This window comes from Castanea sativa, chromosome 6 (genome assembly GCF_040712315.1).
Source record: "Castanea sativa cultivar Marrone di Chiusa Pesio chromosome 6, ASM4071231v1".
Taxonomy (NCBI): domain Eukaryota; kingdom Viridiplantae; phylum Streptophyta; class Magnoliopsida; order Fagales; family Fagaceae; genus Castanea; species Castanea sativa.
The window spans coordinates 694,566-722,013 of NC_134018.1; the positions used below are offsets into that span (position 1 = coordinate 694,566).

The window sequence follows — 27,448 nt, forward strand, 5'->3', positions numbered from 1 at the left end:
CTAGAACAGGAAAGGGGGGACTTTGTAATCTAAAAGGAAAAGAAAAAAGAGAAAGAGAGAATATAAGAACAACTCTTGGCTTACGTCCGAGGAGATTGATTTACAATATTCTCCATTATTTTTCGAGTGTTTGCAATCTTTGGCTTGTCATTTAATCCTCACACACTTCTAACCTGGGTTTCAAGCCCACACTTTACAAATTCATATTGTTTAAGGCTCATTGGGCCTGAGCCCGTCACTGTTCTTGGGGCCAGGTGCAATTGTGCGCTTACAATGACTAACTAGCCTAACAATGTTTAGGGATTAAATTTATTAAAAAATTAAGGCATTGTTTGGTGAGTAAGTTTTAATTCACAATGTCATATTTTAAACAACTTTACATACATTTTTACATGTTTTTCACTCACACGTATATTAAAAACACTCAAATAACATAACTCAAACTTTTCTTCAAAACACTTCCTAAATTTTATAGTTTAAAAAAGTTCTTAAATTATTATTAGCTAAAACTTCATTTTATATATATATATATATATATATATATATTTTTTTTTTTTATATTAAAAAGAATCACTTATTGTCCCCCATTTAGGGCCTTTCTCTTGTAGGTGGGGCTAGGCTATGGCCTAGCCTTAGGCCCGGCCTGTTTGCTGCAAACAAAAAAAAAAAAAACCTAAAAGATCAAAAAGCTAACAGAAACTCACACGGGGCTCACAACTAACAACTTGTTGGAAAAGCAACTTTTGATTACACTCACTTTATAGTTTGTGACAAAAAAAAGAAAAGAAAAAAGTCGCATCTTTTTCAATGGTCCCTATTAACTCAGACTCAATCAAGTACAACGAGATGTGTACAACTTTATTTTTTACTCACCCAGACTATCAGTTACGCACCAAACTGTCAAGTCACGTTTTCAATTAAAAACACAAAATAAGAATTGTTCTATTTTACATCAGAGATTTACTAACGTGTGCGGCATACATTAGTAAATTATTTTGAAAATTTTTTTATGAAAAAAGAAAAAGTAATTAACTGTTTTGATAATTTTTTTAATTTTTCATAAAATTATTTTTAAAATAGATGGTTAATGTGTGCTCTTACCTTTTACAATATGCCACAAAAAAACAAAATATGAAAAGATTGTGAAATTTCTTGTCATTATTGCCTGTCAAATGATAACTTTATGTAAAATTAATGTTACACAATTTACAACTTTTTCTTAAAAGGTTTTTAACGGAGTTTCTAGGCCAGTTTACACGCACCTTAACTAATTTGTACTCGCGGTGGAAGCCTGCTACTAGCCACAAAGTGTTGCAGTTGCTGGACTTGAACTAGGGAGCAAACCTAGTCAAATCCTAGAGCCTTACTTGGTGATGGACAAGCCACTAGGCCACATTTAGTGGTTGCACAATTTACAACTTAGCATCTTAATTAATAAATCAAAAAATTGTGTCTCTAACATAGTTCAGAGTCAGACTATGAAAAATTAATGATATATAATAAATAAATAATTTTCAATTCTCAAAAAAATATTTTTTAAAAATAATTAATTATTGTGTACCGCGCACATTAGCCAAATCTTTTATTTTATACGGTAAATTTACAACTACTTCCACGTTAGATGTAAAAAAATGCAGTAAAATTTGTTAAAAAACAAGCAAAATATACTAAGCAAATTGCAAAATTTTTGAGCCATCCAATGTAAGAGCATCCTTTTATTACAATCATTAGACTTTTATACCAATTTAAGAATATTTTTGTCTATGGGGTATATTTATTTTACCCTTAATTCCTTGTTTTGGACAGAGTTGTTAGCAGCCGCGTGAATGTGAATGTGAATGTGATTCCTCAGAAAGTGACAAAGTGGCAGGTACAAATACAATTGCGCGTAGTTGTAAGCTGACAAACATGTTTTTATCAATGTGTCAGTGTCAGTGTCAGTGTCTGTAACAAAGCCTGTTTCATCCTTCAGCACCACACATAACAACAATAAACGAACAAAGAAAGAATAATAGTCAACTCTATAGTTCCTTTACTGCAGACTCTTGCTGCTCTTGCTCTTGGCTCTTGGCTCTGGTTTTTCTCTTCTGGGGTTTTGTTTCTTTGTTCCAATGCATCTCTATAATGCTTGGCTTCCACCACATGTGGCTGAGGAAACTAAGAAAGAGAAGGAATCGTTTGCAAGGGTAGTGAGGACTGTCAACGAGTTGTATCGACCTGATGATCCTGATTCTGTTTATGCAACTCTCACATGGATACCTGTCATCAAACTGTTAGTTTTCAATTTCTCACTTCTGGGCTTCTTTTTTTTTTGTTTTTGTTTTGGGGTTTCAAGTTTCTTCCTTTCTATGTGGTGTCCATTTTGCATGTCGTCTTTTGAGTTCAACTGTTGGTTTCTGATAAATGCATTTGAGTTTCAGTTTTTATTTTGGGTTCTGAATTTAGTGTTATCTTTGTTCGTCTGGAGTTTAATTTTTAAGCTATGGATTGTTTGTGCAAACAACAACAGTCTTAACCATTGCTGCAATAAATAATTGAATGACATTTCCCCATTAGAGTGGTACTATTTGTTTGTGTGTTTTAGTATTAGAGGAGGTTAAACTTTTAATTTTTAATTTGTAATTTCTAGTTGTTGCTTTGTTGAGTAAGTGGTGTGATGTGATCAGTATTATTTGAGAATTAAGTTATTGGGAGGAAGTATTTTTAAAAGAGAAAGGGAAAGAGATAGAGCGGAATATAATTCTATTTCTATATATTTGTTTGTAATGCCGTACTAGTAGAGACATATATTTATGAGCGGTGATAGTTACACACTATGTTTATGGAACACACAATGCCATATCAATTGTGTTTTCAAAACACGATTTCAGAGGGAGTGTGTAACAAGATGTAGCCTATATTTATCGGCGCACATATGATTGATTGGCAAGAAATAGGAGTGCTATACAGGCCATAATAATGGGTGCAGGCCTCTGATGTACAGGCCTACAAACAAACAAATTAAACCAATATTCTAACATGCTCCCTCAAACCCAAGGTGGTAGTCTGGAGACCAATCTTGAGTTTGGTAACAAGAGTATGAAAACGTTTTGGAGGATGAGGCTTGGTAAATATCTCTGCCAGTTGATCAGTAGAAGTAATAGGACAAAGATGGAGCATGACCTGTTGCAAGTGATGTTGCACAAAATGGAAATCGATCTCGATGTCTGGTGTGCTCATGAAACACATCATTGTGGGCTATTTTAATAGTACTCTGTTTGTCACAATAGATGAGAGAGTAGCATGCTGAGATGCACTAAGGTCTTGTATCAACCTACATAACTAAAGAAGCTCAAAGGTGGTAATAGTAAGAGCATAGTAGTCAGCCTCAGTACTAGAGTGAGCTACAATAGACTGTTTCTTATTATGCCCAGAAGTGTGGGTTTTGTTACGAGTATTAAGTTCTTTAGATATTTCTTGCTGCTGAAGAGGGTGAGTATGAGCCTCTCAAAAGGAGTGAGGCAAATGAAGTGTAGCAAGGGTAGTATAATAATGAGAGTCACTTAGGTGTGAAGGAGATGATCTTACCAGGGTGAAAAGAAGAACCTAAGGATAGTAGGGGGAGAAAGATTAGGAGGGGGGGTGGACAGATCAATAGCCGTGTTAGCTTCAAGGGGAACAATCATTGTGGAGTCGCTTGTAGAGCTTGGAGTACCTGTCTCAACAGAAGAATCAGGATATAGGTGAAGGAAGTGTGAGTGAAAAGAGGGGTGTAGCCTAAAATGGAAGAGTGAAAACTAGACATGCTAGTAAACATTTTATGCTCCCAAAAATCAATTGGACATGAGATGCGAAGTTGCCTAGAACTAGGATCATAACATTGATAGCCTTTGTGTCCAGGGAACAAAAGAAATGAGAGCGAGGTTCTAGGTTTCTAGCTTAGTCTACTCATGGGGTTAGAGAAGGACAAAGCAGGCACACCCTAACGTTCTATTGGAGGCATAACCAGGAGGGGTCCCATAAATTAATTTGAAAGGGGACGTGTTGAGTTTAGTGGGAGAGAGTACCCACTTTATGGTGTAGATGGTAGGATGTGTTGTTTCACCCTAAAGATTGTCAAGGGCTGATGCAAACATGAAGAAAGCTCTAATTGTACTGATAATGTGTCTATGCTTGTTCACCTAGATCATTTTTGAGAGATACTAGGATAGGAACGGTGACAAAGGGTACCATTTTGTTGTAAAATTTCAAGAAAGGTGGACTCTTTGTATTCCATTGCGTTATTAGATTGGAAAGTCTTGTACAAGAGAGTTGGGCATGAACCATTTGACGAAAGTCTTGATAAATTTTGTGAAGATTCACCTTATTTTGTAATAGACCAATCCATGTGTTACAAGAAAAATTGCCAACAATTATAATGAAGTAGCGAGCACTGCCTATAGTGGGAATTTGTGCAATCTCCCAAATATCAGTGTACATGATCAAAAGGTGCACTAGAAATAGAATCAGTGTAATTAACCGATAGAGCAGTTTGTTTTCCAAGTTGGAAATGAATACGATCAAAGGACTTTAACTACACAGCCCTAACCAACCCTTAGAAAACTTAGTGACAGACTCGTGAAAGAGAAGCTTGACCCAAACACAAGTGCTAGAGGCTCTAGAAGGACGATGATACAGAGGTAGAAGCAACTAGGCTAGCTGGAATATGAAGAGAGGAGAGCTTGAATAGGCATCCACATTTACAGCCTGTCCCAAGAAGCTGGCCTATTTGTGGATCCTACACAACACAACCTTTGTTAGAAAATATGACCTCTAATCCTAATTTATAATGTTTTCCAACAGACATGCATGTTGGACAATGTGAGGCTTGTGGTAGCTTCTTTGGGTAGTGTGTTGGAACAAATGATAGTTGGGTTGGCTGAGCCAAGCGATGGTTGGTGATGGGCAAATGGCTTTGATACCATGTTAAAAGAGAGAGCGAAAGAGAATTCTATATATAAAACTGTACAAGTAGAGGCTTATACTTATAGGTGATCTACAAGAAATAGGAGTGTTGTACAAGTAATAATAATGGGGCCAAAGTCTCTGATGTACTGGCCTACAAACAGACTAAACCAATATTCTAACAGGTATTATTATGGATAAGATGGGTTAATTGATGTGGGTCTTCAAGCAATTGCTATGACTATTGAAGACAAGGCCTGCCTGAAGGCCTTATCGACGATATAAACCCTCAACCTTGGTTCCCTTGAAGCTGGTGGGGTCAATAAAGACTTCAAAATGACAGTGTGTGGTGGCTAAAATATAACCCCAAGTGGTAGCGCAATTCTCTGGGGACCATACCTCATGAAGTGTAGGTCACTATTTTGAATCTCTACTTCCTCCTCCCTTTGGAGCCAAAACTTATCAAAAAAAGCATGATGGCTAGAATATGAATTAGAGGCAATAAGTGCCTTTCCTATCTCAGGATGAATTGAGTAATGGGCTCTGCCCTTAAAAAACTAGGAGCTTACATGCGCATTTAACTTATTTCTGGGCACTGTGGCTATGACTAATGAGATGACTGCTTGGCATTGCTTCTTTATAACTAAGCATTAGAGCATTATGGTGTGCTCTGTCTTCATAGGATAGCATGAAGGTGGGACACCTAGCATTTGGTTAAGAGCAGGACCTTGCATAGTGATCAGACAGGGAATTTTGTGGCCTTCATATTTCTGGGACTCCCTACTTGATATGGTTTACTCCAAGACATCTGAGGAAATGCCATGCAGCTGATTTGAAGTTGACTCTTCATTGTCACAATTCTCACAAACTGAATTACCAAATTGACAAAATTTTAGACTTTCAATGACAAACATGTCATTTTTGTGTGTAAAACATAAGTTCTTGCTGGTTTTATGGTAAAGGATCTATCATTTCCCAAGGGTCATGACTAGTAGACTATATTGAATCATATTATCAACTGATGTATGCTTACAAAGATGGGGTATAGTTACCCACTAGGACGAAAAAGGAGTGAGAGTTGAGAAGTTTGTTAGCAGAAATTTGGATAATAAAATATCAAAGTGGCATGTCTAGGAGTAATACAATAGGTTATTAGATGACCCTTTTGTGAATTCCTGTCCTTGGGGGCAACCTGAACTGAAAGAATAAAGACTAGTATAATCTTATGATCACAGCATCAATATATCATCACGAAAGAAGCTTCCGTGTAAAACTTTAAACTCCATGTTGAAGCTCTACCCACTGACCTACTTAGAAAACTTATCATGTTAAAACAATCTGTATATTGTTAGTATTTCATTGTGAACATTTGGAACTAGGAGGTTTTTGTTAATGAGTGTAAGATCTCATGCATGAACACATCTGGATGTGGCATTGTTCCTATATTTATCTATCACTTAATATAGCTCTTAAAACTTTTATTCAGTTCTAGTCATAGCTAGCCTTTTATTTTGTTAGTGTGTTTGAATATATTAGCCTTCCAAGGAGGGAATGGGTTTTCGGATGATGCTTGAGTGATACAATTTATGGTAATATAAACCCACTTATAGGCATACATAGCATGTCATGGTTTGTCATAGTCCATATCTGCTGAAGGATGTAACACAAATGGATATATCTTACCTTTCAATTGAACAAGCCAATTTCAGAAATAGTTGTAAAGTTCTGTTTATGGTTTTTACATGGTCATACTTGGTCCTCATCTATTTATGTTGGGCTTCTATCACTAATAGCTATTAATGATAGAACACTTTGATGAAGTGGATGCTCTGTAGGTTCAGACCTTATCACAACCATATGGGGCTGATGACAGGAATGCAATCTAACTTATTTCTTTGTGATGCAGTTTCATAGATGCTGAAAGTGAAGTGGCTTTAGAAGATGTTGACACACTAGTCAAAATTGGGTTAGAATTGTTTCATGTATCACAAAACAACCTTCATGCCCAGGTAATACATTGTATTAAAAAAACAAACAGAAGTTCTTGTATATGTTTGCAGTTGTTTTTTATCTGTTTTTGATTGTGGTTTAATTTGTTTTGATAGGTCAAATGGGGAAATATATTAGTCAAATTACTTAATAAGTATCACAAGAAATTGTCATTGAAAGTTCAGTGGCGGCCTTTCTATGATACTCTGATTAGTACACATTTCACAAGGTGACTTATGTAAATACCTTTTGAATGTATTGCCTATGTGGACATAGATTGATAGAATTACTGTTTAATGCTTCCTTTTTTGCTCTTGAAATGTGCACTGGTTTTAAATTTGTAACCAATGATTCATGGTAATGAAGGTAATAGTAATTATAAACATAACATGATACTGTCTTATACTTCTTGCATTTGAAAACTTTGTATACTATTGACTTAGAGTTACATACATGTAATAGAAATCCAGGTCCAGAAGGGCTGAGATTAAAACTTCGACATTTTGAGACTATTACTTCTCTTGTTCAATCCTGCCGAAGATTCTTCCCACCAGGTTCTGCCTTTGACATATGGTCTGAGTTTAGGTAACTGCTATGAGGCTCCCTCAAATTTGGACATCCATCTGAGATCCTTACTGCTTTTATTAAAAAATTTGCTCCATCCATCTGTATGCTCCTTTTGTTGTTCTGATTTGTCAGTCATTCCAGCTTTTTGCTTTACATCAGGCATATATGTATAGCTGTCAAATTTGTTGGTTGACCTTTTAATTTTGTATTGGGTTATTAGCCACACACATGGAATATGTTGTTTTACATATCCTTCATGAAAATTTTAAAAAACTAATAGGTTAAAAATTATCTTTTGCAAAAACAAATAGGTCAAAATTCAGTCATTTCAGGTTTGACCTTTATTTGACATCCATACTCTCCACTGATGTGGTTCTTTTGACATTTAAAGAACCAAAAACAATATAGCCTGAAAAGACTTTGAAGGGGCAGGCTTGAGCTTGTTCAATCCTCCTACCCTCTTAGTGAATTTTAGTTTTCATTAGAATGATAAGATGTGGAATGTCAGATATCCCAGTTTCTTAAGTTGCTCTATTTTGCTTTCCATCTAACCAAACAACCTTGCAGATCTTTAGTCGAAAATCCATGGAATAATTCATCCTTTGAAGGATCTGGATTTGTAAGACTATTTCTTCCTACAAATTTGGACAACCAAGATTTCTATTCATGGTAAGAAGCAAAAATATAACTTCTATTATTTATAGTTTCAGATGTGACCAATTCTGTCAAATTAACTTCCAATTCTTTACATGGCAGTGAATGGATTAAAGAATGTATAAACCTATGGGACTCAATACCAAATTGCCAGTTTTGGAATTGCCAATGGGCTGGTGTTATAGCTCGTACTGTAAAGAATTGCAACTTTATTGACTGGGAGTGTTTCTTACCTACACTTTTCAGTAGATTCTTAAATATGTTTGAGGTGAGAATATAAATTTTCAAGTATTGTGGAACCTGTGTTGGTAAATAGATTATATGATTGGTGACTGGTTTTTGAGTTCTATAGTTGAGCATGATTCACTTCTACCTGAAGCTTTATCGGAATGGAAGTAGAATGTTTTGGATGTGGATCTATATATTGATATGGCTTGTGATTATACCAATGTACTTAACCAATTTTACTAAATTTCTTTGATCCTTTCATTATAAGTTTTTTGCATCAGAGGGTTAAATGCAATTTAGTTTTCAGCAGCTGCATATATAGTAAACATGAGCTTTCAAGTTTCAACTCACCATGCATTCACAACATCAAGATACCATTCATTGAATTTTGTCTGTTTGATCTTGGGCTTATTATCCTTTTTTATTTTTTATTGCCATCTGGATTTCCATAACAGATTTCATGCTCTAATTGGAAATCACAGGTTCCAGTAGCAAATGGATGTGAATCATATCCTTTTCCTCTTGGTGTTCCCAAAAACACAAGTTTCTTGTTCTCCAATAAAATAGTTACCCGAATGAAGGCCATTGCGAAATCAATTGTAAGGCTGACATAATATGGCCTAGAATTTACCGTGTTCATTAAGAGATACCCACAAGGGTGGTTCCTTAGAGATTATTATGCAATATAACTATAATTGCAATTGCAGGTGTATCTACTAAAACCTCATGGTTCAGCGCAAGAGCAACTTGAGACATTCATCAATCTTTTGGAACAGTTTGTTTACTAACATATTTCTGCTTTTATTATTGTCTTTTCGTAGCATATAAACTATTCATAAATTCTATTCATCAGTTGTTACTGGTGTCTGTTTGTCATAGATATTATCATCCTTCTAATGGTGGTCAGTGGACTTATTCATTGGAGCGTTTTTTGTTTCATTTGGTAACTCAATTCAAGAAGCGCCTAAAATACGAACAACAGTAAGAATTTGTCTGCCTAATTATACTAGACATATTCTCCTCAGTGTTGTGCATATTGTTTTGCTATTTCTACCAAATTTGCTGTTATAATAGGAATCCAAATAACAGTAGACGTGCCGAACTGTATCTGGGAAGATCAGAGAGGACTAAATTTGTGAATGTGGTTCTCAAGTTAATTGATCGTGGTCAATATAGCAAGGACAAAGATCTTTCTGAGACAGTTGCTGTTGCAACTTCTATTTTGTCCTTTGTGGAGCCCTCCTTGGTTCTTCCATTTGTGGCATCTCGATATTATATAGCACTGGAAACGGTTAGTGTTGTTTGCGTTTGAAAGCAATAAGAGCTAATTGGATTTGCTCCTTTTGAGTTTTTCTTTCCCCTTTTTTTCATCCAATTAACTTCGGGTTTACCATATTTTATGTCTAGTCAGATGACTGCCACCCACCAGTTGGAAGTTGCCGTGATGTCCATAGCATATGTTGGGCGTTCACTACTACAAACGTCCATATCATCTTCCTCAATAAACTCTGTTCATCTTGGTGGCGGGAATGTGTTCATTAATCTTCTGATGGTTTCATTGTCCAATGCATTACTTGGTATGGATGCCAATGATCCTCCAAAAACCTTGGCAACTATGCAATTAATTGGTTCTATATTTTCCAATGTAAGCACATCAGCCCTCAACATTTAAGCAGATGTGGTTCATGCCCCTACTTTTTAAATAAACAGTATCATTAATCGGCTTTTAACTGCAGTTGGCTTCTTTGGATGAAAATATAGATGGGTTGTTATTCAAGCAAATCAGCCTTTCTCAGTGGCTGGACAAGTTCTTATCTCGCCTATTTTCCTTACTTTTATACTTGGAGCCGAGCAGTGTTCTGTAAGTAATGGACTTCAGTTTCCATATCTTCATGTCTTGCATGTTTCCTGGATAATCATCAATCTAATTAAATTGGATTAACAATATCATCAGTTTCCCTATGTGAAATGTTGGAATAACTGGTTACTGGTGCTGCAGGAATGAAGGCCTACATTCACCAGCAACTTCAGGAACTTTTCTGATCGAGTACAGTTCTTACTACTATTGCATGCTTGAAATATTGCTTGGGAGACTTTCAAAATCACTGTATGATCAGGTCTCAGTTCTTGGCTTTAAGTACTCAGGTGTGATGGTTTTATATCCTTAGAATGCTGGGCTAAGATATTGGTCTAATTTTTCCCCAAAAAACCTACAGGCTTTGAGAAAAATTTCCAAGTTTGTCAAAACCAATACCCTTCCTGGGGCAATTGAGGAGGTTGGACTGCTTTGCAGTGCATGCATCCATTCTAACAGAGAAGAAGCGGTTATTCACCTAATTGAGCCACTTTTGTTGTCTGTCATAAACTCCTTAGAAGATACACCAGTTATGGGATTTAAAGAAGGAGAAATTTCCAAATCCTCAATATCAATCAAGGTACTTCTGTTGTGGTTTATTATGTAGTTCTATGTTGCAGCTAGATTCTTCTTGTTAAAGTTTAGTTATTTTGTTTTCAGGAAAAACCCAGACTTTCTCCAGCTCTTGAAACAACAATTAATTATCGACTGAAAGTATTATCAATTGCCATCAGTTATGGAGGTCCTGCACTTCTACGTTACAAGGATCAATTTAAAGAAGCTATCACTTCTTCTTTTGACTCACCATCTTGGAAGGTCTTGTAATGGCCTGTGGTTAACTGATTTATGTGCATATTGAGAATTGTTTGTACTAATGAATAATTGTGTCTTAATGGGATTCTTACTGAAAATATTGCACAATAGTCTGATAATTCTTTGCATACATTAAATTTTACTTTCCTTTGTAAAGTTTCTGGTAATATGACAGGTCAATAGTGCTGGTGACTCTCTTCTTCGATCACTTCTGAAAAGCCTGACACGCTATTATCCTACGGATCAGTACAAGTATGTTAATCTTTTCATTGAAATTCATAATTGTATTTATTCTTCTTGCCTTTTCAGTCTTTACCTGCAGATGAAAAAAATATAAAGTTCTGGCTTGCTAGGACCATTTTGTCTCACCCTGATGCTGCTGCACTAGAGGATTGGATCAGCACAAAAGATTATACCAATGGTGAACCAGTGATGCCCCCCAAGTGGCATATTCCAAGTGATGATGAAGTCAAGTTTGCAAATGAACTTTTGGACCTCCATCTCCAATCAGCTTTGGATGATCTTTATAGAATATGCCAAGCTAGAATCCGTTCTGGCCCAGGTGATTGATATATTCATCCCCTTGCATAGTTTTTCTGTTATCCTGGACAGATTTAGTAGTGAAAGAATCTCTTTCTTTGAGGAGGTTATGTTCTTTTTGAGTTAGAAGCCTGGTTTTATGACTTGCTTTCATTTTATTGAGTCTAATCCAAATATTTTATGGAGTGTTTTCTGCTACAAATGCTAGTTACCTATATAATTATGCATACATTTCTTCACAGTAGTGACATACATGAATACTGAATAAGTTCCCTTTTATGTTTATGTGTGTGTGCGCATAAAATCAGTCTCTGACAGTTGCATGCAATTTTTCACCCAGGAGACAGGAATGAGCACTTAAAAGTGACTCTTTTACGCATTGATTCTTCATTGCAAGGTGTTTTGTCTTGCTTGCCTGATTTCAATCCATCCTCCAGGAATGGCACAGTTGAAGATCCAGATCATTCTCCTTTCTTAATAGCTGGAGCAACAGGTTCAAGTGTTGGCAGCACTGAATTACGGGAAAAAGCTACAGAGGTCATACATGCTGCCTGCAAGTAATGTTTAAATTTCAGTTTTTCATATCACTCCTTCAATTTGGGTGGTTATGAATTTTATTGATCTCTCCTTCCCTCTTCATTTTTTTTAATCGAGCAGATACTTATTAGAGGAAAAATCAGATGACAGCATCCTATTGATACTTGTTATTCGTATTATGGATGCTTTAGGAAACCATGGTAATGGACACTGCATCTGGATGAATTAAATATATTGAAATTTTTTAGAAATGAAAAGTATCATCCCCCTCCTTTCTGCCTCTAATTCCTGTCTCACCTTTTTTTTTTTTTTAATTTTTAATTTTTTATATGTGTCACAGGAAGATGTTGGTATGATGATTGGTCTGGGGAGGCTTGGAATTTGGAGTCTGCTGCCATTAAAGAACCTCCGATAAATTTTATTGTGTCATCCAATTATAAAGGAAAGAGAAGGTGAATTATCCAACCATTTGGTCAGCTTGTCACATGAACTATGCATCTATTTCTAAGCAAATAATCCCTGAATTTCTGTGTCTGTTTAGACCAAGGTGGTTCCTTATTGATAAGGCATACTTGCACAGTATGTGGAGAGCATTAAAGTCATCCTATAATAAATTTTGTGCAAGTGGGAATTTCTATCCATCAAACCATGTGATTCTTTTAATTGATGATCTTCTTAAGCTCAGTTTGCATAACTACGGAACTGTTCGCAAGTAAGTCCACTAAACTATTATGACCCTACTGCATGATCAATCTTTTACAGAAATCTGTCATTCAATTTGAGTTCTATAACGTGACATTTATTCAAGTCCAATGCATCATTTATATAGACTCGAACTTTTCCCCATTCTGCTGAGACAGAAGCTGAAAACTACCTAATAGAATCATCTAATAGATTAGCTTAAAACTTAAGGAACACTTCTGTGACTTTCTGAAGCTTAAAAATGTCCTACACCAAGCTTTACTACAAAATCTGAATTGAATAAAAAGGTTAATTTGCCCAGAATCTGCAGAAAATTAAACCATTGACTAAATTGAATCTGATTATAATCTCACATGTGGTAGCATTTCAAATATATTTCTATGGCTGCATCACTCCAATATGGTGGCATCCATAAAAGTTCTACTCTATCGTTGGAAGCCTAAAACTCTTGATAGAATGAAGAACTGAGAAGGCTCAGAAATATCTCTAATATTGGGTCCGTTTGGATAGAACTTATTGCTGAAAACTGATAACTGAAAACTGAAAATACTGTACAAAAATAATTTTTTAATGTGTAAAAATTACTGTTCATCCCAAAAATTACTGTTCATTGGCCTAAAATCACTGTTCATGGCCAATGAACAGTGACACATGCGCGTGGAAAAAAAAAAAAAAAAAAAAAACTGGCCAGACGTGGACGCAGCCTCCTATCCAAACGCATTCATTATGTGGCAGAGCAGCAAAGAATAATCCTGTCAAGTGCTCAACTTGTTTATCATGTCATTGCCTTTGTCAAATGTATCATATGGACATTACTCTTGAACTAATAATATATCTCTTTTTGGATTTTAGTTCTATGGCATTGGTTTCTTATCAAGTCATGCTTAATGTTTTCTGTGATTACAGTAGTGTTTCATAATAGCTAATTTAAATTTCGATATGGTGCTCAGACTAGCTGGAAAAACTCTGTTGAAGATGATCGAGAGATGGCCATCTATGATTTCAAAGTGTGTTCTCTCTCTTACAGAGAACCTACAGGATTCCAAGTCATCTGAACATGTGGTGCTAGGTTCTTGTGCAGTCCTTGCCTCAAAAACAGTTTTCAAGCATTTGGCAATGGTAGTCACTCAGGACAATGCGCTTAAGAAAGCTATTGAAAAGTAATTTTTATCTTATTTATTTTCTTTCGTTCCAGGATCCAAAATCATTTTGTTCGTTCATCCGTGGGATTCTTTTGAGGTAACCTCTTTTTTTGGACCAAAAACTTCAAAAAACCTTGTTTTCTCATTGATTGAGTTTATTAAGATTTTCATATTGTGATTGTCTGTTTCTAATTGAAGCTCCCATCATGAGTCACTAGAAGCCCAGAAAGCAATCAATGAGGTAAAATATCAATTGGATGATTTAAACTCTGCAGCTGTGATTTTCTTGTTGTTTAATGCTAATATCTGAGTGCCAACAGCTTTTTGTCACATACAATATCCACTTCTCTGGGATATCTAGAAGCATTTTCAGGACATCAGATTATCATATAGATGGAACAGATTTTGCTAATTTGGTTTCACAGATTGTTTCCTTGGGTTCTGATTCGAGCAGTTTGCATTGGCGGTAAATATCTTATAATTTGCTTCTTCTTTTTTGTTAAATTATGTTTTCTCTCTTGAGCCGAAGCTGTTTGAATCTCCTATTATTTGTTTTAATCATTTTTGTGTGTGATACAAACACCAATCAATTAGTGGACACATTGCATTTGTACATATTATAGTCTCCTACATGCTAAATTTGTACAGATTTTTAGATATGGCTTAATTTTTTCTTTGCTATTGTCAGATATAATCTGATGGCTAATAGAGTTCTGCTCCTCTTGGCTATGACATCTAGGAATTACCTGAATTCCTCTTCAGCAATCCTGAGTGATACTGCTGGTCAGCACAAATTCTTCTTCTTCTTCAGAGCACTAGCACAGTTGATTAACTAAACTGTCTTAGTCTAACTCTTTAAATGTGTTTTCATGTTCACGCCTTCTCAGGTCATTTCTTGAAGAGTTTAAAATGTCAACTTCCTCAAACAAGAATACTTGCAATCTCAGCTCTAAATACACTGTTAAAAGAATCTCCTTACAAATTCTCAGCTGAGGAAAAGCCTTTCTTTTCTGATGATTTATGGGGAAACACTAAATCATCCCTTGAAGGAGCTCTGACTCGAATTTTTCAAGAAGACGGTTTTTTTAATGAGACATTGAATAGTCTCTCTCTTGTTCATATAATCACTGATACTGAAAGCACATCTTCGGGAGGAAATAATGCAAATTCTATTTTTCAGAGCCTAACAGACAAATCCATTACTCGTTTTTACTTTGACTTTTCAGCTTCATGGCCACGTACTCCTAGTTGGATCTCTTTAATAGATAGTAATTCCTTTTATTCAAAATTTGCACGAATTTTTAAACGGTTAGTGCAGGAATGTGGCATGTCTGTTTTATTGGCACTTAGAAGTACATTGGAGGAGTTTGCAAATGCTGAGGAGAGGTCTAAGCAGTGTGTTGCGGCTGAGGCATTTGCAGGAATATTACATTCTGATGTCAATGGTATTTTAGGAGCATGGGACAGCTGGATGATGGTCCAGTTGCAGAATATCATTTTAGCACAATCAGTTGAGTCTATACCTGAGTGGGCATCTTGTATACGTTATGCTGTTAGTGGAAAGGGAAGATATGGAACAAGAGTTCCTCTTTTGAGGCAAAAAATTCTAGATTGTTTAGCAACACCTTTACCTCCAAAAGTAACTACCACCATAGTTTCCAAGCGCTACGCTTTTCTATCAGCTTCCCTTATAGAAATATCCCCACAGAAAATGGCTGCAGGTGAACTACAACTCCACAATAAACTGCTAGAGGAGCTTCTTGGTAATATGTGCCATTCCTCTGCCCAAGTAAGAATTCATATTTTTATATAAATGTCACCAGTTTTTCTGATTAAAAATTGCTTCCATATATCCCTTTCTTTATTTTTAATTTCTAAAATTAATTAAACTTCTATTAGAAAAATCTCAAACACAGCAATTCCAATGTTAAATCTAGATTTGTCAGTGCAAACGCACCACATTCTTGGAATAATACCATCTATCTGTTTCTCTTTTCGTAATCTTCTAGTCAGAGCAGAAACAAATATAAACCAGAATTGAAATTGAGGTAATGGTCAATAGACAAAAAAGAGATCAAGTGGAGATTACTCAAATAAGTACTGTGTTTGATCCTCCTATGTTTTTTAAAATGTTATCTTAGCCTTTTTCTGTGTCTTCATTGTACTTATATTCTAGCAAGTGGTAAAACATTTCATCTCAATTGTCTTTTATCTAGTTACATAAAAGAAAGAGAGGGAACAATTTCTGTAGGTAGTAGTAAATTTTTTTATATTTCCAAATCCTTCTTTAGCAAATAATAGAAGGGCTTATATTTCTGGTCATGTTTTGATGCATGGCTTTTGAATTTACCTTTTTGTGTGGGACAGGTAAGGGAAACTATAGGTGTCACTCTTTCTGTATTGTGCTCCAACATTCGGCTTTATGCATTGTCTGATAATCATCGTTCACATGAAGGGGGAAACAATGATGTCAATAATCAACTTATGGAAAGTTGGATTGAGCTTTTAACAGAACGAGCTTCTCAAGTGTTAATGAATATTCAAAATGCAAGCCACAGTGTCACTTTGGAGACTTCAAGAGATATAAGTGCTCCAGACATGCAGTTGAATGGTCATTCACAAGATGATGTCAAATGGATGGAAACAGTATGTATGCTAAGAATGAGTCCTAGTGGAATGTCTTTAAATTTTAGAATCTTTAATTGATCAATATTTACTTTCTTAATGTTTGTAGCTATTCCATTTTATCATCTCATCTTTGAAGTCTGGAAGATCTTCATGTTTACTAGATGTAATTGTGGGACTTCTTCATCCCGTAATTTCTTTGCAGGTAAGTAGAAATTTGATTCCTCATATTACTTGACTAACCTGCATTTGAGGTTTCTTGTTGGTTCTGAAGTTCACTAGTGTCTACTGCTTTCATATGTGTCCCTATCAATTTATTCTTGAGCAGCTAATAGGGGTAGTTGACCATTATGCAAGTTATAACAGTTCGAAATTAATTATTGTTTGATTATGGGCAGGAGTTTCATGGTATTGATATATTTGTTTCCTGAATCATGAAGAATTTCCATTTGCAAATGAGTGCACTTAGAATAACAGATTTGTGTGCTATAAGCTGCTCTAGTCATCTTTTCAATTCCCTGTCTCTCTCACAATCTCTATGCAGTCAGTAAACTTGTGAAGTTATTAATAAATGTTATGGAAGCAAAAGTTGAATTTTTTTGCTGTAATTTATAATTTTTGGTCTTATAGCTCTTAATCCTCATGGATATCCTTATATACAGATTTCTCAGGGGGTAATTATCTACACTAACCAGTTTCAAGCATTTCATTTGTGATGATCACAAAAGGCATATCAGAATATAATTTTATGGAACTTTCTGATGTTTAACGTGTATGACTTAACATGCTCTTAAATCACATTTCAATAGTTAGGAGAAATTTGATAGAGAAAAAACCCGATCAAGATGTTCTTTGTTCTTTTCAATATTTTGTTTGCATTATGATGCCAATTTGGTTGGGCATCACAATACCAAATCTGAGAATGTTATTTGCTTTTTGAAGGAAACATTAAATAAAGATTTGTCAGCATTGGCCAAGTCAGCTTTTGAATTGCTACTATGGAGGATTTTCTGGGAACCCCATCTCCAGGAAGCTGTATCTGTGATTCTTTCTTCAGCTAATGATTCTAACTGGCGAACGAGATCTGCTACGCTGACATATCTGCAAACTTTCATGCATAGGTATGGTACATACAGGGTTTTCTTTCACATCTTGCATTCCTAATTATATGAGCCTTCTAATTCTAGAGAACTAGTCCATTTTTTTTCCTTCTTTTTTTCTTGTGTGTTCATAATTACATTAGGGTTAAAATTAAATTTAATTCAGTCCTAGTATGTCCTAATTTTTATCACGTGCATTTGTACATACATAATTATTATAAATGAAGGTTTAACATTACTTATTTATTTTAAATTAGCTCTTCCTATTGTGGTTCATGTGATCTCTTATCTTGACAAGATGATAACTTGTATTAGGTGAATTCTAGCAATATGTAGTTGGCATATTTGTTATAACAAAAATGCAAATAAAGTTGTACATTCTTTTCTGACAGGCACACTTTCATTCTCTCACGTAAAGAGAAACAAAAAATCTGGAGAACTGTTGAGAAGCTACTTAAAGACATCCAAGTGGAGGCAAGTTCCAGGCTGAATAATTAGTTGAAAAATAAAGTGAAATATGGTGATATAATCCTTGTTTTGTCTGAATTAGTATTTGATATTTCACAAAAGATCGAGGTGGTATTTATTAAGAATGCTGATCTCATGGACCTAAATTTGTGATCGGAAGAACGCAAGACTGGAAGTCTTTTAGTTCTTAAGAAGACCTCATGACTTTTGTTACAGACCAGGGTCCTTGATAAAGGGATAGGATTTTGAAAGTTTCAACTTATATGTTGTTTTTTAATTCTGGCTTAGGTAAGAGAGCATGCCGCAGCAGTTCTAGCAGGCTTAATGAAGGATGGGGATGAAGACCTGGTAAGAGATTTCCGTGATAGAGCTTACAAGGATGCAATTGCTCTTCAAGAGAAGAGAAACCAAAGGTACCTTTTGGGCTTCTGAATTTCTTTAGTTTATAATTAATGTGATGTACCTTTCTAATAAGGGGACAATCATTGTGCTTGCAGCCTTCATGTGTTCAGTCTTAGGACCTGCATATCTTGCATGCATTTAGTATACCTTAAATTCCAATCCGCCTGCTTTCATATACAGTTTCTCTGTGTTGATAAAGTTCTTGTTTCATGGGAATTGAAACATGGGAACATTAAAAAAAATGACTTTAGTAGAATTATGAATGCTCCATGGAGCATGTGTTATCATGATAGGTTTTATTAGTGCCTTCAAATCTTCAACTTTATCATTGAAAAACCCTGATTTAGACCTCAATAACCTATGCAGTGGATTATGAATTGACTAATTTTTGGTTAAGTCCAAAGTTAACAATTTGATAGATTGCACAACCACGGTAACACCAAAATCCAAAAGCAATAAAGGTAATAAACTACTGGTTGTCCAAAATTTAAGCTATTAGGAAATGGTGAATTTAATCATTTGACCATTATTTTAACAAAAGGCACACATGGATTTGGTGGTGAAATGAAAAACTTTGAAGAACTTTTCAAAAGAAAAACCACTCCATGGCAACCTACCTGTAAGAAATTTCCCTATAAAGAAATATTTATAATAAGTCTAAATTCACAAAACCTTTGTAGTCCTAGACTTTTATGTAAACTCAACAAACAACCTGTTCGCCTCGTACTATAGTAGCCCCAGAACTTTGGGATTCTTCTACAGAAATCTCCACATTGAATGAACTCAGCCGGCCGCAACCATTGGAACTCCAGTAATCCAAAGGACTCTTTGGATGGATACAGTAGTGAACTCACTGGTAAGGGTTAACAACTTGTGTGGTTTGAATGAGAAACTCGCTAAGAGAAACTCTGCAAGGAGCTCACAAAGAGAATACTCAAGGGAGATGGTTTCTAACTGTTTAAGCTCAAGAGGGTTTGCTCTTAGAATGACAGTCTCTCTCCTCTTAATTGTGCAACAAGGGTATGTTTCATATAGGAAATCATTAGGTTATATCGTTAGACCTTCAAAGTTCAAAGTCAGTTTACTATTTGTGGCAATTTCAGTCTAGCGAGGGTCGTGCAAAATCTTGGGGACAATGTAGTTGTGTCAACTTCAAATGGCCATATCTCACTCATTTCAAATCTAAATTGGGTCAAATTTGTGTTTGTTTTGAAGCCCAAATGTCTACTTTCCAATAAAATAAGTTTCACCCAAAGATTCATTATGGTGTAAAATATACAGGCAAAATATCATAAATTCACTATCTTTGAGTATATCATCACCTCAAGAAGCTTCTTACACAGACTCAATCCTAACACAATTCTATTGATGCAATCTAATTGGTATGTTTTGGCACTAGGATTTGCCAACTCATCTATGAACCCTAATAATCATGATGCAATGCGGTATAGATTCTTCTCTTATTAAAATGATTCCTCTTTTGGATAACCACATAATGAAAATTATTTTGTGTATTTAATTTATCAGATCTTATCTTTAAGTGTATAGGACCTAAATTTTCCCTTGATAGTTAATTTCACCACCCGTTGGAATCAGTATGAATGATGTGTGCAATCTTTTTGGCATATAAATTTTGTATGCAGCATGAAATATGACATTCCTATATCTTGCATGGGATTTAAATTCTCATTCTTATGCCTTACGACATTTATGAATATTTATAACACATATTTGCCCATGTGATTAATAATTGAGTACACATATGAATCCGTGTATTTAAGAGCGTGCATCGTACCTTTTTTACTACTTATGTATTAAGTTCTAAAACTAGGTATTCCATGTGTGATTTTATGTTCTGATCTTTGGTTTGGTATTTAAAAAATGCAGGAATATGAGTGGTGGTCAATCTGTGGCCTCTATTCATGGTCCTGTACTTGCTTTGACAGCTTGTGTATTATCATCCCCTTATGATATGCCCAGGTGCGTTATGATGTTAAAGAAAAAAATTGATCTTAACAATTTGTTTGCAGAACTGTGTTACGAGTTTCATTATGCATGATTGATGAAGCTGCTATTGTGTTGGACTTAGGTAGCATCATGTGTTAAGATCCATTGGTATTAAAAATTCTATTAGAAAGGTTAAAAATTTACGTAAATAAAAAGCACTATGATCAACCAATATGGGCCTGTTTGTGCCTTTAAATTCAAACTTGAATCCTGAGAATCCATGACTGTGTAAACTTCGATTGTTAATTGGACAAGTATCCAAGGAATCAGGACAATGATGGATGCCCTCATCCTTCTGAAATGCTGGAAGCTTTTTTCACTTAGTGGATCGCTGTCTCTCATAAGTTGTCTCTGTGAGAAACAAAAGTGTGACTTTTGACTAAAGAAGGTGTTGGTCAACATTAGGGCATTTAATAAACTAAGTGTTACTTTCTGACCTTGAGATGTTATCTACAATGGTGCAAAATGTAAAATGGTTTGAAGAAAATGTTATAGAAATGAGTTCCTCAAATATTTATGTGTTAGACTCAGCCTTTTTCTTTGGTCCTTTTCAACACCAGAAAGGATAATGTTGAACCACCTTTTACCAATGGGTGCATACAATGTGTATTTCCGGCCAAATAAATGTTTCTATACATGCATTTATGAATATAGCATGGCCAGTTGCACACAGTATTTCTTTGGGCCTTTTCAACTCCAGAAAGGATAAATTTGAACCACATTTTACCAATGGGTGCATACATTGGTGTATTTTCGGCCAAATAGAAGTTTATATACATGCACTCAGACGTGCACTTATGCATATATGCATGGCTTGATGCACACATAGTATGCTCTATTTGTTTAAACGTAGAAAAAACAACTATAGTATTATCAATCAGAAGTGGAGTTATTATATATTACTGGAAACATACACTTGAAGTTCCACTATATCTGTCATTATTTTAATTCTTCAGCAATTTGAAATGTTAAATGACGAGAGCACAAATATGGACATAATTAGATGCTTCTATTTTAAATGTGAAAGGCATGCTTAAATCTGATGGTGTCTCAACTAATTTTGCTGTATGGGCATTTTAAGATTTTCATAGTGCCTACTTAAAGTAGTTACAACACCACCCCCCCCCCCCCCCTAAAAAAAAAGAACGAACTAAAAGAAATGTTGAACATGTTAATAAGTCAGCACCTGCTTTTGCCTGAAGAATTTGACTATTTGATAAATGAGACACCTGCACCAGACTGTAGTGACATGTTCTACACCAGACTTAAATTTAGCAGATTGAAGAGGAGCTGAACTGCTCTTGGGTTGGCCAAGGTCTAATGTTTAAACTGATTGCCGGTTCACTGTCCAATGTGAGGCACTTGATTAGATTGTAGGAATCATCTCATGACTTTCAATTTTGTGTGATGTGGTCTGCTTGAGGGATGGGACACTGGTTGAGGATTTTAAAAGATTTTGATTTTTGATATTATTCGACCCACACCCAGAATGATGTATTACTTTTTTTACCTTGTAAAATTAAAAATATTCACTGTTTTGTTTCAGTTGGTTGCCTGAGCATGTTATATTACTGGCTGGTTTTGGGGGAGAGCCATCACCTGTGAAATCCACAGTTACAAAAGCAGTGGCAGAGTTCCGGAGAACACATGCAGATACATGGGACATTCAGAAAAATTCGTTTTCTGAAGATCAACTTGAGGTAGCTTTGATGGGATATACTTTTCCCAAAAACTCTTACCTTATATTGGAATGTTTGATCATTAGTTCTGCTGTACTTGCAGGTTCTGGTTGATACATCCTCTTCGTCATCGTATTTTGCTTGATCTACAGTGTATGCCTAGTAAGATAAAAGAGATTGGTTGTTCAAGGTTCGTGTTCACAAAAGTAGTCTCATTTTTTATGCTATCCCACTATGTGTAGCATTGGATTTGGTGAAAAAGAAACAATCAGATTGACAGGAGCTTTCTACAAACACATTGAAATATTTGCTCTTAAAATCTTTATATAAATGGATTACTGCTTAGGAGTTTGGGCAGTCTCCTGTGTTGTTGAGACTGACCTCATTTATTAGAATGTAATTTGTAGGGAGACCTCTTGTATGTGACAAACTACTCTTGATTTTTTAGACTGTAATTTGTAGCAGCAAGCCTTTTTGTATACAATATTCAGTTTACTTGGGACACACTTCATATTAATTTTTTTAGGTACTTGCAAGAAAAAGAAGATGCAGTTGAAACAGAAATGATTGGAAATCTCAACAAGAGATAGTGCATTTATTGATAGAAATCTATTATGATATAGAAATCAGTTTGATTAGCATTGGCATGTTGTTTCTTTATGCCATGACACCATGAACTAGGACTACTTGCCTTCTTCTTGTGTTTTTTACCCTTCCTTGAATATACTTTATTCATTAGGTGAGCTGATGGTAATTTGATGCCATGAGATCCATGTCATATTTGTTATGACATGGTTTGGTATGATGATAATTTCCCTATCAACACCATTTGTAAATGTACCAAATACCCCGTTGGACTTGGAGGTTGGCTGTTGCAACTTGCAAGGGCACATGTATATCATCAATGTCACATGTACGTGATTCATATAGACATCGCCATGCATGTTGCAACCAATATATATATATATATATATATATATATATATATATATATATATATATATATATCTTACCCCCCTTTTGGTATCAGAGCCAAGTTTGGCCCGGTCGGAGTTGTAAGTTACTGTTTATCAATCAATCAAGTTGGTCGGCACTGCCGCCATAGTTATCCAGATTATTTTGGCATTATAATTATTTTGAATTATTTTATGGATATATCTCCCATACCCCATATTTTGTTTTACATCTATTTCATGATAACTCTTCCATTCCCTTTTATTTATTTCTTCGTCTGCTATTATTTCATTATCTTCTATTACATCTGCAAATGGTAGGCTGAGCCTCCTTCTAACCATTCTATTTGTTATTCTGTGATTATTTGTTCAGATTAACCTTTGCTCCTTTGTTATCCCAATTCTTCCTATTTTTGTGTTTAGCCCTAAAGTTTGTTTCAGATTTATATACCTGTGAGATTTGTTATCGAAGTCTGTGGTGTGCTCTGTTCTGTAAAGAGGCCGAAAATCTTCCTAGGTTTGGTTTGGTCAGCCCGTTGAAGCCGAGAGAAGGTGTGTTAGGGTGGTCCCCATTATTGGAGGAGAGTCCGGCGGAAAGGAGTTCACAGATCAGGTGTCTATCCCATAGTTGTATATTTTTGCTTCAGATCTAAAGGTTAGATCCAGAAGTCTGAGGATAAAGGTGACTAGGTTGTAATCGTTGGTTTAAACTTGTAACCCCAGAATCATGAATAGGTTGTTTAGAAGTTACTCTTCTACCAGCAGTAGGTGTTCCCAACCCACATCCATTCCAGATATCCCGGCAGACGTAGGAGTACTTAATTCGGAGTCTTATGAGCTATCCGATCTAGATCTAGACATAGGAGATTGGAATATCCCAAAAGTAGCCACCAGCCAATTCTATAAGTCTTCATGGTCTTTGAGCAGAGCGTTCAAAACTGACTACCATGTTAAGACCATAGAACAAGTCTATGGAATAAACAAAGAGTACGAAACGTGCTGTTTGTTATCCCCTTCAGCTATCCAGAAGCATAAAGACAAAGGACATAACTTCCTACACATAGGATTAGTCCAAGTTGGAGTGAAACCACTCACCAGAAGAGGTTTGAACAGCTCAATCCTCATGGCCCTTAGAGATGCTCGTCACATCAGATTCGACGACAGCCTCCCAGGAACCATAGAAACCAGTCTTAGCGACGGACCCATCCATTTTAACTGTTTCCCAGATTTTACTATCCATATCCATGATAGCACAGTTATCAAAGCCCTCACACTCAATATCAAGACCCATGGAACCCTCATGACACAGGGAACCAGTCAGATCGCCTTGATATATAGAGTTTACTACAAGTGCATGAGAACGAACATGAATGTTGGAGCACTTGATAGGAGACAGAAAGGTGAGACAACCCTCATCCAGACCACTGACCCTAGCGCTAAAATTAAGGTTCCAAGAACCCTTAAATGGTCTGAAATCACTTTCCCAGCCAATTGGACTTTAAAGAATGAGAACCATACTCTACAGATCCAAAACCCAGCCCGGAATCCAGATCTAGAATTTGTCCAACAACTAGTCGACGGCATGGTTAGGTTAAGTTTCGACAGATCTAGGCTTAGCACTCCTCTAGACTATGAGTGTAGGCAACCTCTGGACATATCCCGGTTTAGATCTCCAACCGATCTACATCAGTCCCATAGGCAGTTACCTATCTACCTTAGAGATAGATCTGCATCCCAGTGTAGCTCAACCAGACCTCTAGGATCACCATTCCCAAGGTCTAGAAGAGACTTAGGTGTTCAGCTTCAGGGAGTTAGAACCAATTCCCAACTCACCACACCTTGCTACACAGCCAAACATGATTCGATTGTCAATGAGGAAGACGATCGTGAGCAATCCCCCCCATCCCCATCTGGAACTGATATGGAACAGCCTCCAGATCAGCAAGAAGAATCTCTGAATATCTTAGTGTTAAACAGAGAATTCGTTCCTGACCTAGAAGAATTAGGTAAGGAGTTTAGTTCTGAGGAAAACAAGACTAAAAGAGAAGCCTACAAAGCCAATTATACCAGAGATCAAAAAGAAAAAGTATTTGAAGCATGGACGGCATTCATGAGGGAAATATCTCGTAATGTCCCCTTTTTCATATACTTCGAAAGGTATTTTAGCCAGCACAAGCAGTTTTGTGTTCTCACCAGAGCATGGACCATAGGAGGACCCAATGCAACCAAAGATGTTGTAAGGTCTAGCCATCCACCCCTAGAAGCCATAACCTTCAACCATCGTAAGACGGAGATTATAGCCTCTCCCTTCAAAGCCACCACTGATAGACATCAACCAGTTGACAAGGTTATTGAGCAGAACAACTATACCAACCAGTGTCTAAATGTCATAGGAAAACAGCTTGACAGGATAGAAGATAGGATCGAAAACAAAGTTATCCTCCAGCCAGGAAACTCTAGCAAACCGATCCAAGCCCTAGAAAAGCCTTTAGTCAAGTTACCCACAACCAGATACACCAGCCTCAGTTATCCTAAGGATAAGACAGCCTTAGAGATAGTCACCCAGAAGCTTGATGAACTAGTGAAGAAGGAACCTTCATCAGTTAACGTTCTAGACATCCAGACAGCCTTTTGCAGTTCTAGCCAAGCCTCTGACCAGGATTTCGAGCAATTAGAAAACCAGTTTCAGGATTTAGAAGTTAAACGGCTTTACCATCCTGATCCAACCAGCTCAGCCAAGAATTGGTACCCTAGACCATCACCCCCTGACCTCCGGTATGAGGATAGGAATGTTAGTAACCAATTCTCAGTATCATCTGGTAGACTCTATGAATGGAACATAGATGGTTTATCAGAACAGGAAATCCTAAACAAAATCCAGCATATGACTATGGTAGCCAACAACTACCTGGACGAAGGCCGTCCCCATAGAGAAGTCATTGAAATGATGGCATTAGGATTCACAGGTAAACTCCAGCAATGGTGGAACAATTGCCTTACTGAAGTGTCTAAAGAAGACATCAAGTACGCCATCCAGAAAGATGAGGAAGGAAACCCCATCATCAATGAAATAGAACAAGGAATTCCTGATGGAGTCAATACCCTGATTTATACTATCATGAAACACTTCATAGGAAAACCCAGCAATATCACAACCAGGATTTATAAGTAGCTGAGTAACCTTAAGTGTAAAACCCTAGGAGATTACAAGTGGTATGAAGATATCTTTACCACTAGGGTCATGCACAGAAGAGATTGTAATTCTCCATTTTGGAAGGAGAAATTTATTAATGGTTTACCAACCCTCTTCAGCCAGAAGGTCAAGGAAACCCTTTGCAGCCCTTCAGGTGTCATAGATTATGATAACCTATCCTATGGAGACATCTCTAGCACCATTCGGAGTGAAGGAATGAAGATGTGCAGAGATCTCAAAATCCAAAGCCATATCAACAAGAACAAAGCCAAGTACGAAATAGGACATTTCTGTACACAGTATGGCTTACCCTCAGTCAAACCTTCCAAGAGGAAATCCAAGCACAAAGGAAAGGAATCCTTGAGAAATCCTATAGGAAGAAAACAACCAAGTATTATAGAAAACAGAAGTACAAGACTGATGATTTCTATAAGAAAGGAAAATCCAAGGAACCCATTCCACAAGCATCAGGCAAATGCTACAACTGCGGAAAGAAATGTCATTTCAAGAACAAGTGTAGAGCTAAGGCCAAATCCCTTATCAATACCCTCATTAGTGACCAACCCAGAAAAAATGAGATCTTCAAGTTACTAGAACTTGACCGCTCAGACAGCGAGTCATTCAGCAGTGCCAGTGACAGTGAGCTTAGGCAGATTTATAGGTCATCCTCTGATTCCTCTAGAACTAGTACCTCTAGTGGCCCGGATGAACCCACACCATGCAAAGATGGTTGTTGTAGGAACAAAACCATCAGTGTTCTCAACAGGCAAGAAGAACTTCTTTTAGTATAGAAGATCCTATCATCAAAGCTCAGAAGCTTACCCTTTTCCATCAGACCTTAGTAAAGGAAACTAGCAAACCTGCACTAAGGATCCAGCAACCCAAGGTAGATTTAGAGCAAATCTACAATAGGTTTACCCAGTCCAAGAAGGAAGTTACAGTCAACGACCTTCAAAGGGAAATTAAGGAAACCAAATCAGAAGTTAGAACCCTGAAGCAAGAATTAACCATTCTTAGGGTTGATTATGATCTTCTCAACCGAAGAATCCAACTCTTGGAAAACACTTCTCA

The 27,448-nt window shown here is 36.3% G+C and overlaps 1 protein-coding gene across 2 annotated transcripts; it reads left to right on the top strand.

The window, feature by feature from the left end:
• Positions 1–1,970: 1,970 nt before the first annotated feature.
• LOC142640470 (proteasome activator subunit 4-like) lies at positions 1,971–22,795 on the top strand. 2 transcript variants are annotated; one of them, XM_075814586.1, is made up of 35 exons: positions 1,971–2,272; positions 6,830–6,932; positions 7,029–7,141; positions 7,375–7,497; positions 8,047–8,148; positions 8,236–8,401; positions 8,844–8,960; positions 9,069–9,136; positions 9,241–9,342; positions 9,436–9,652; positions 9,773–10,006; positions 10,098–10,222; positions 10,361–10,478; positions 10,578–10,796; positions 10,877–11,032; positions 11,205–11,281; positions 11,383–11,591; positions 11,910–12,126; positions 12,227–12,306; positions 12,447–12,558; positions 12,648–12,818; positions 13,759–13,927; positions 14,004–14,047; positions 14,149–14,191; positions 14,271–14,416; positions 14,639–14,733; positions 14,838–15,739; positions 16,318–16,596; positions 16,685–16,780; positions 17,518–17,696; positions 18,068–18,149; positions 18,432–18,556; positions 20,433–20,525; positions 22,099–22,252; positions 22,335–22,795. In XM_075814586.1, the coding sequence occupies exons 1-35, from the start codon at positions 2,112–2,114 to the stop codon at positions 22,374–22,376; spliced, it is 5,439 nt and encodes a 1,812-aa protein (XP_075670701.1). In that variant the 5' UTR covers positions 1,971–2,111; the 3' UTR covers positions 22,377–22,795. The 2 variants fall into 2 exon arrangements, with proteins under 2 accessions (XP_075670701.1, XP_075670702.1); XM_075814587.1 differs by having other exon boundaries at positions 9,451–9,652.
• The last annotated feature ends 4,653 nt before the right edge of the window (positions 22,796–27,448 follow it).

Excerpts from the sequence above, each read along its gene's own strand:
- LOC142640470 (XM_075814586.1), top strand. The coding sequence starts at position 2,112 with ATGCATCTCTATAATGCTTGGCTTCCACCACATGTGGCTGAGGAAACT. Across the intron at positions 7,142-7,374 it reads ATTAGTACACATTTCACAAG|AAATCCAGGTCCAGAAGGGC; the intron begins GTGACTTATGTA and ends TACATGTAATAG. Across the intron at positions 10,223-10,360 it reads TTGGAGCCGAGCAGTGTTCT|GAATGAAGGCCTACATTCAC; the intron begins GTAAGTAATGGA and ends CTGGTGCTGCAG.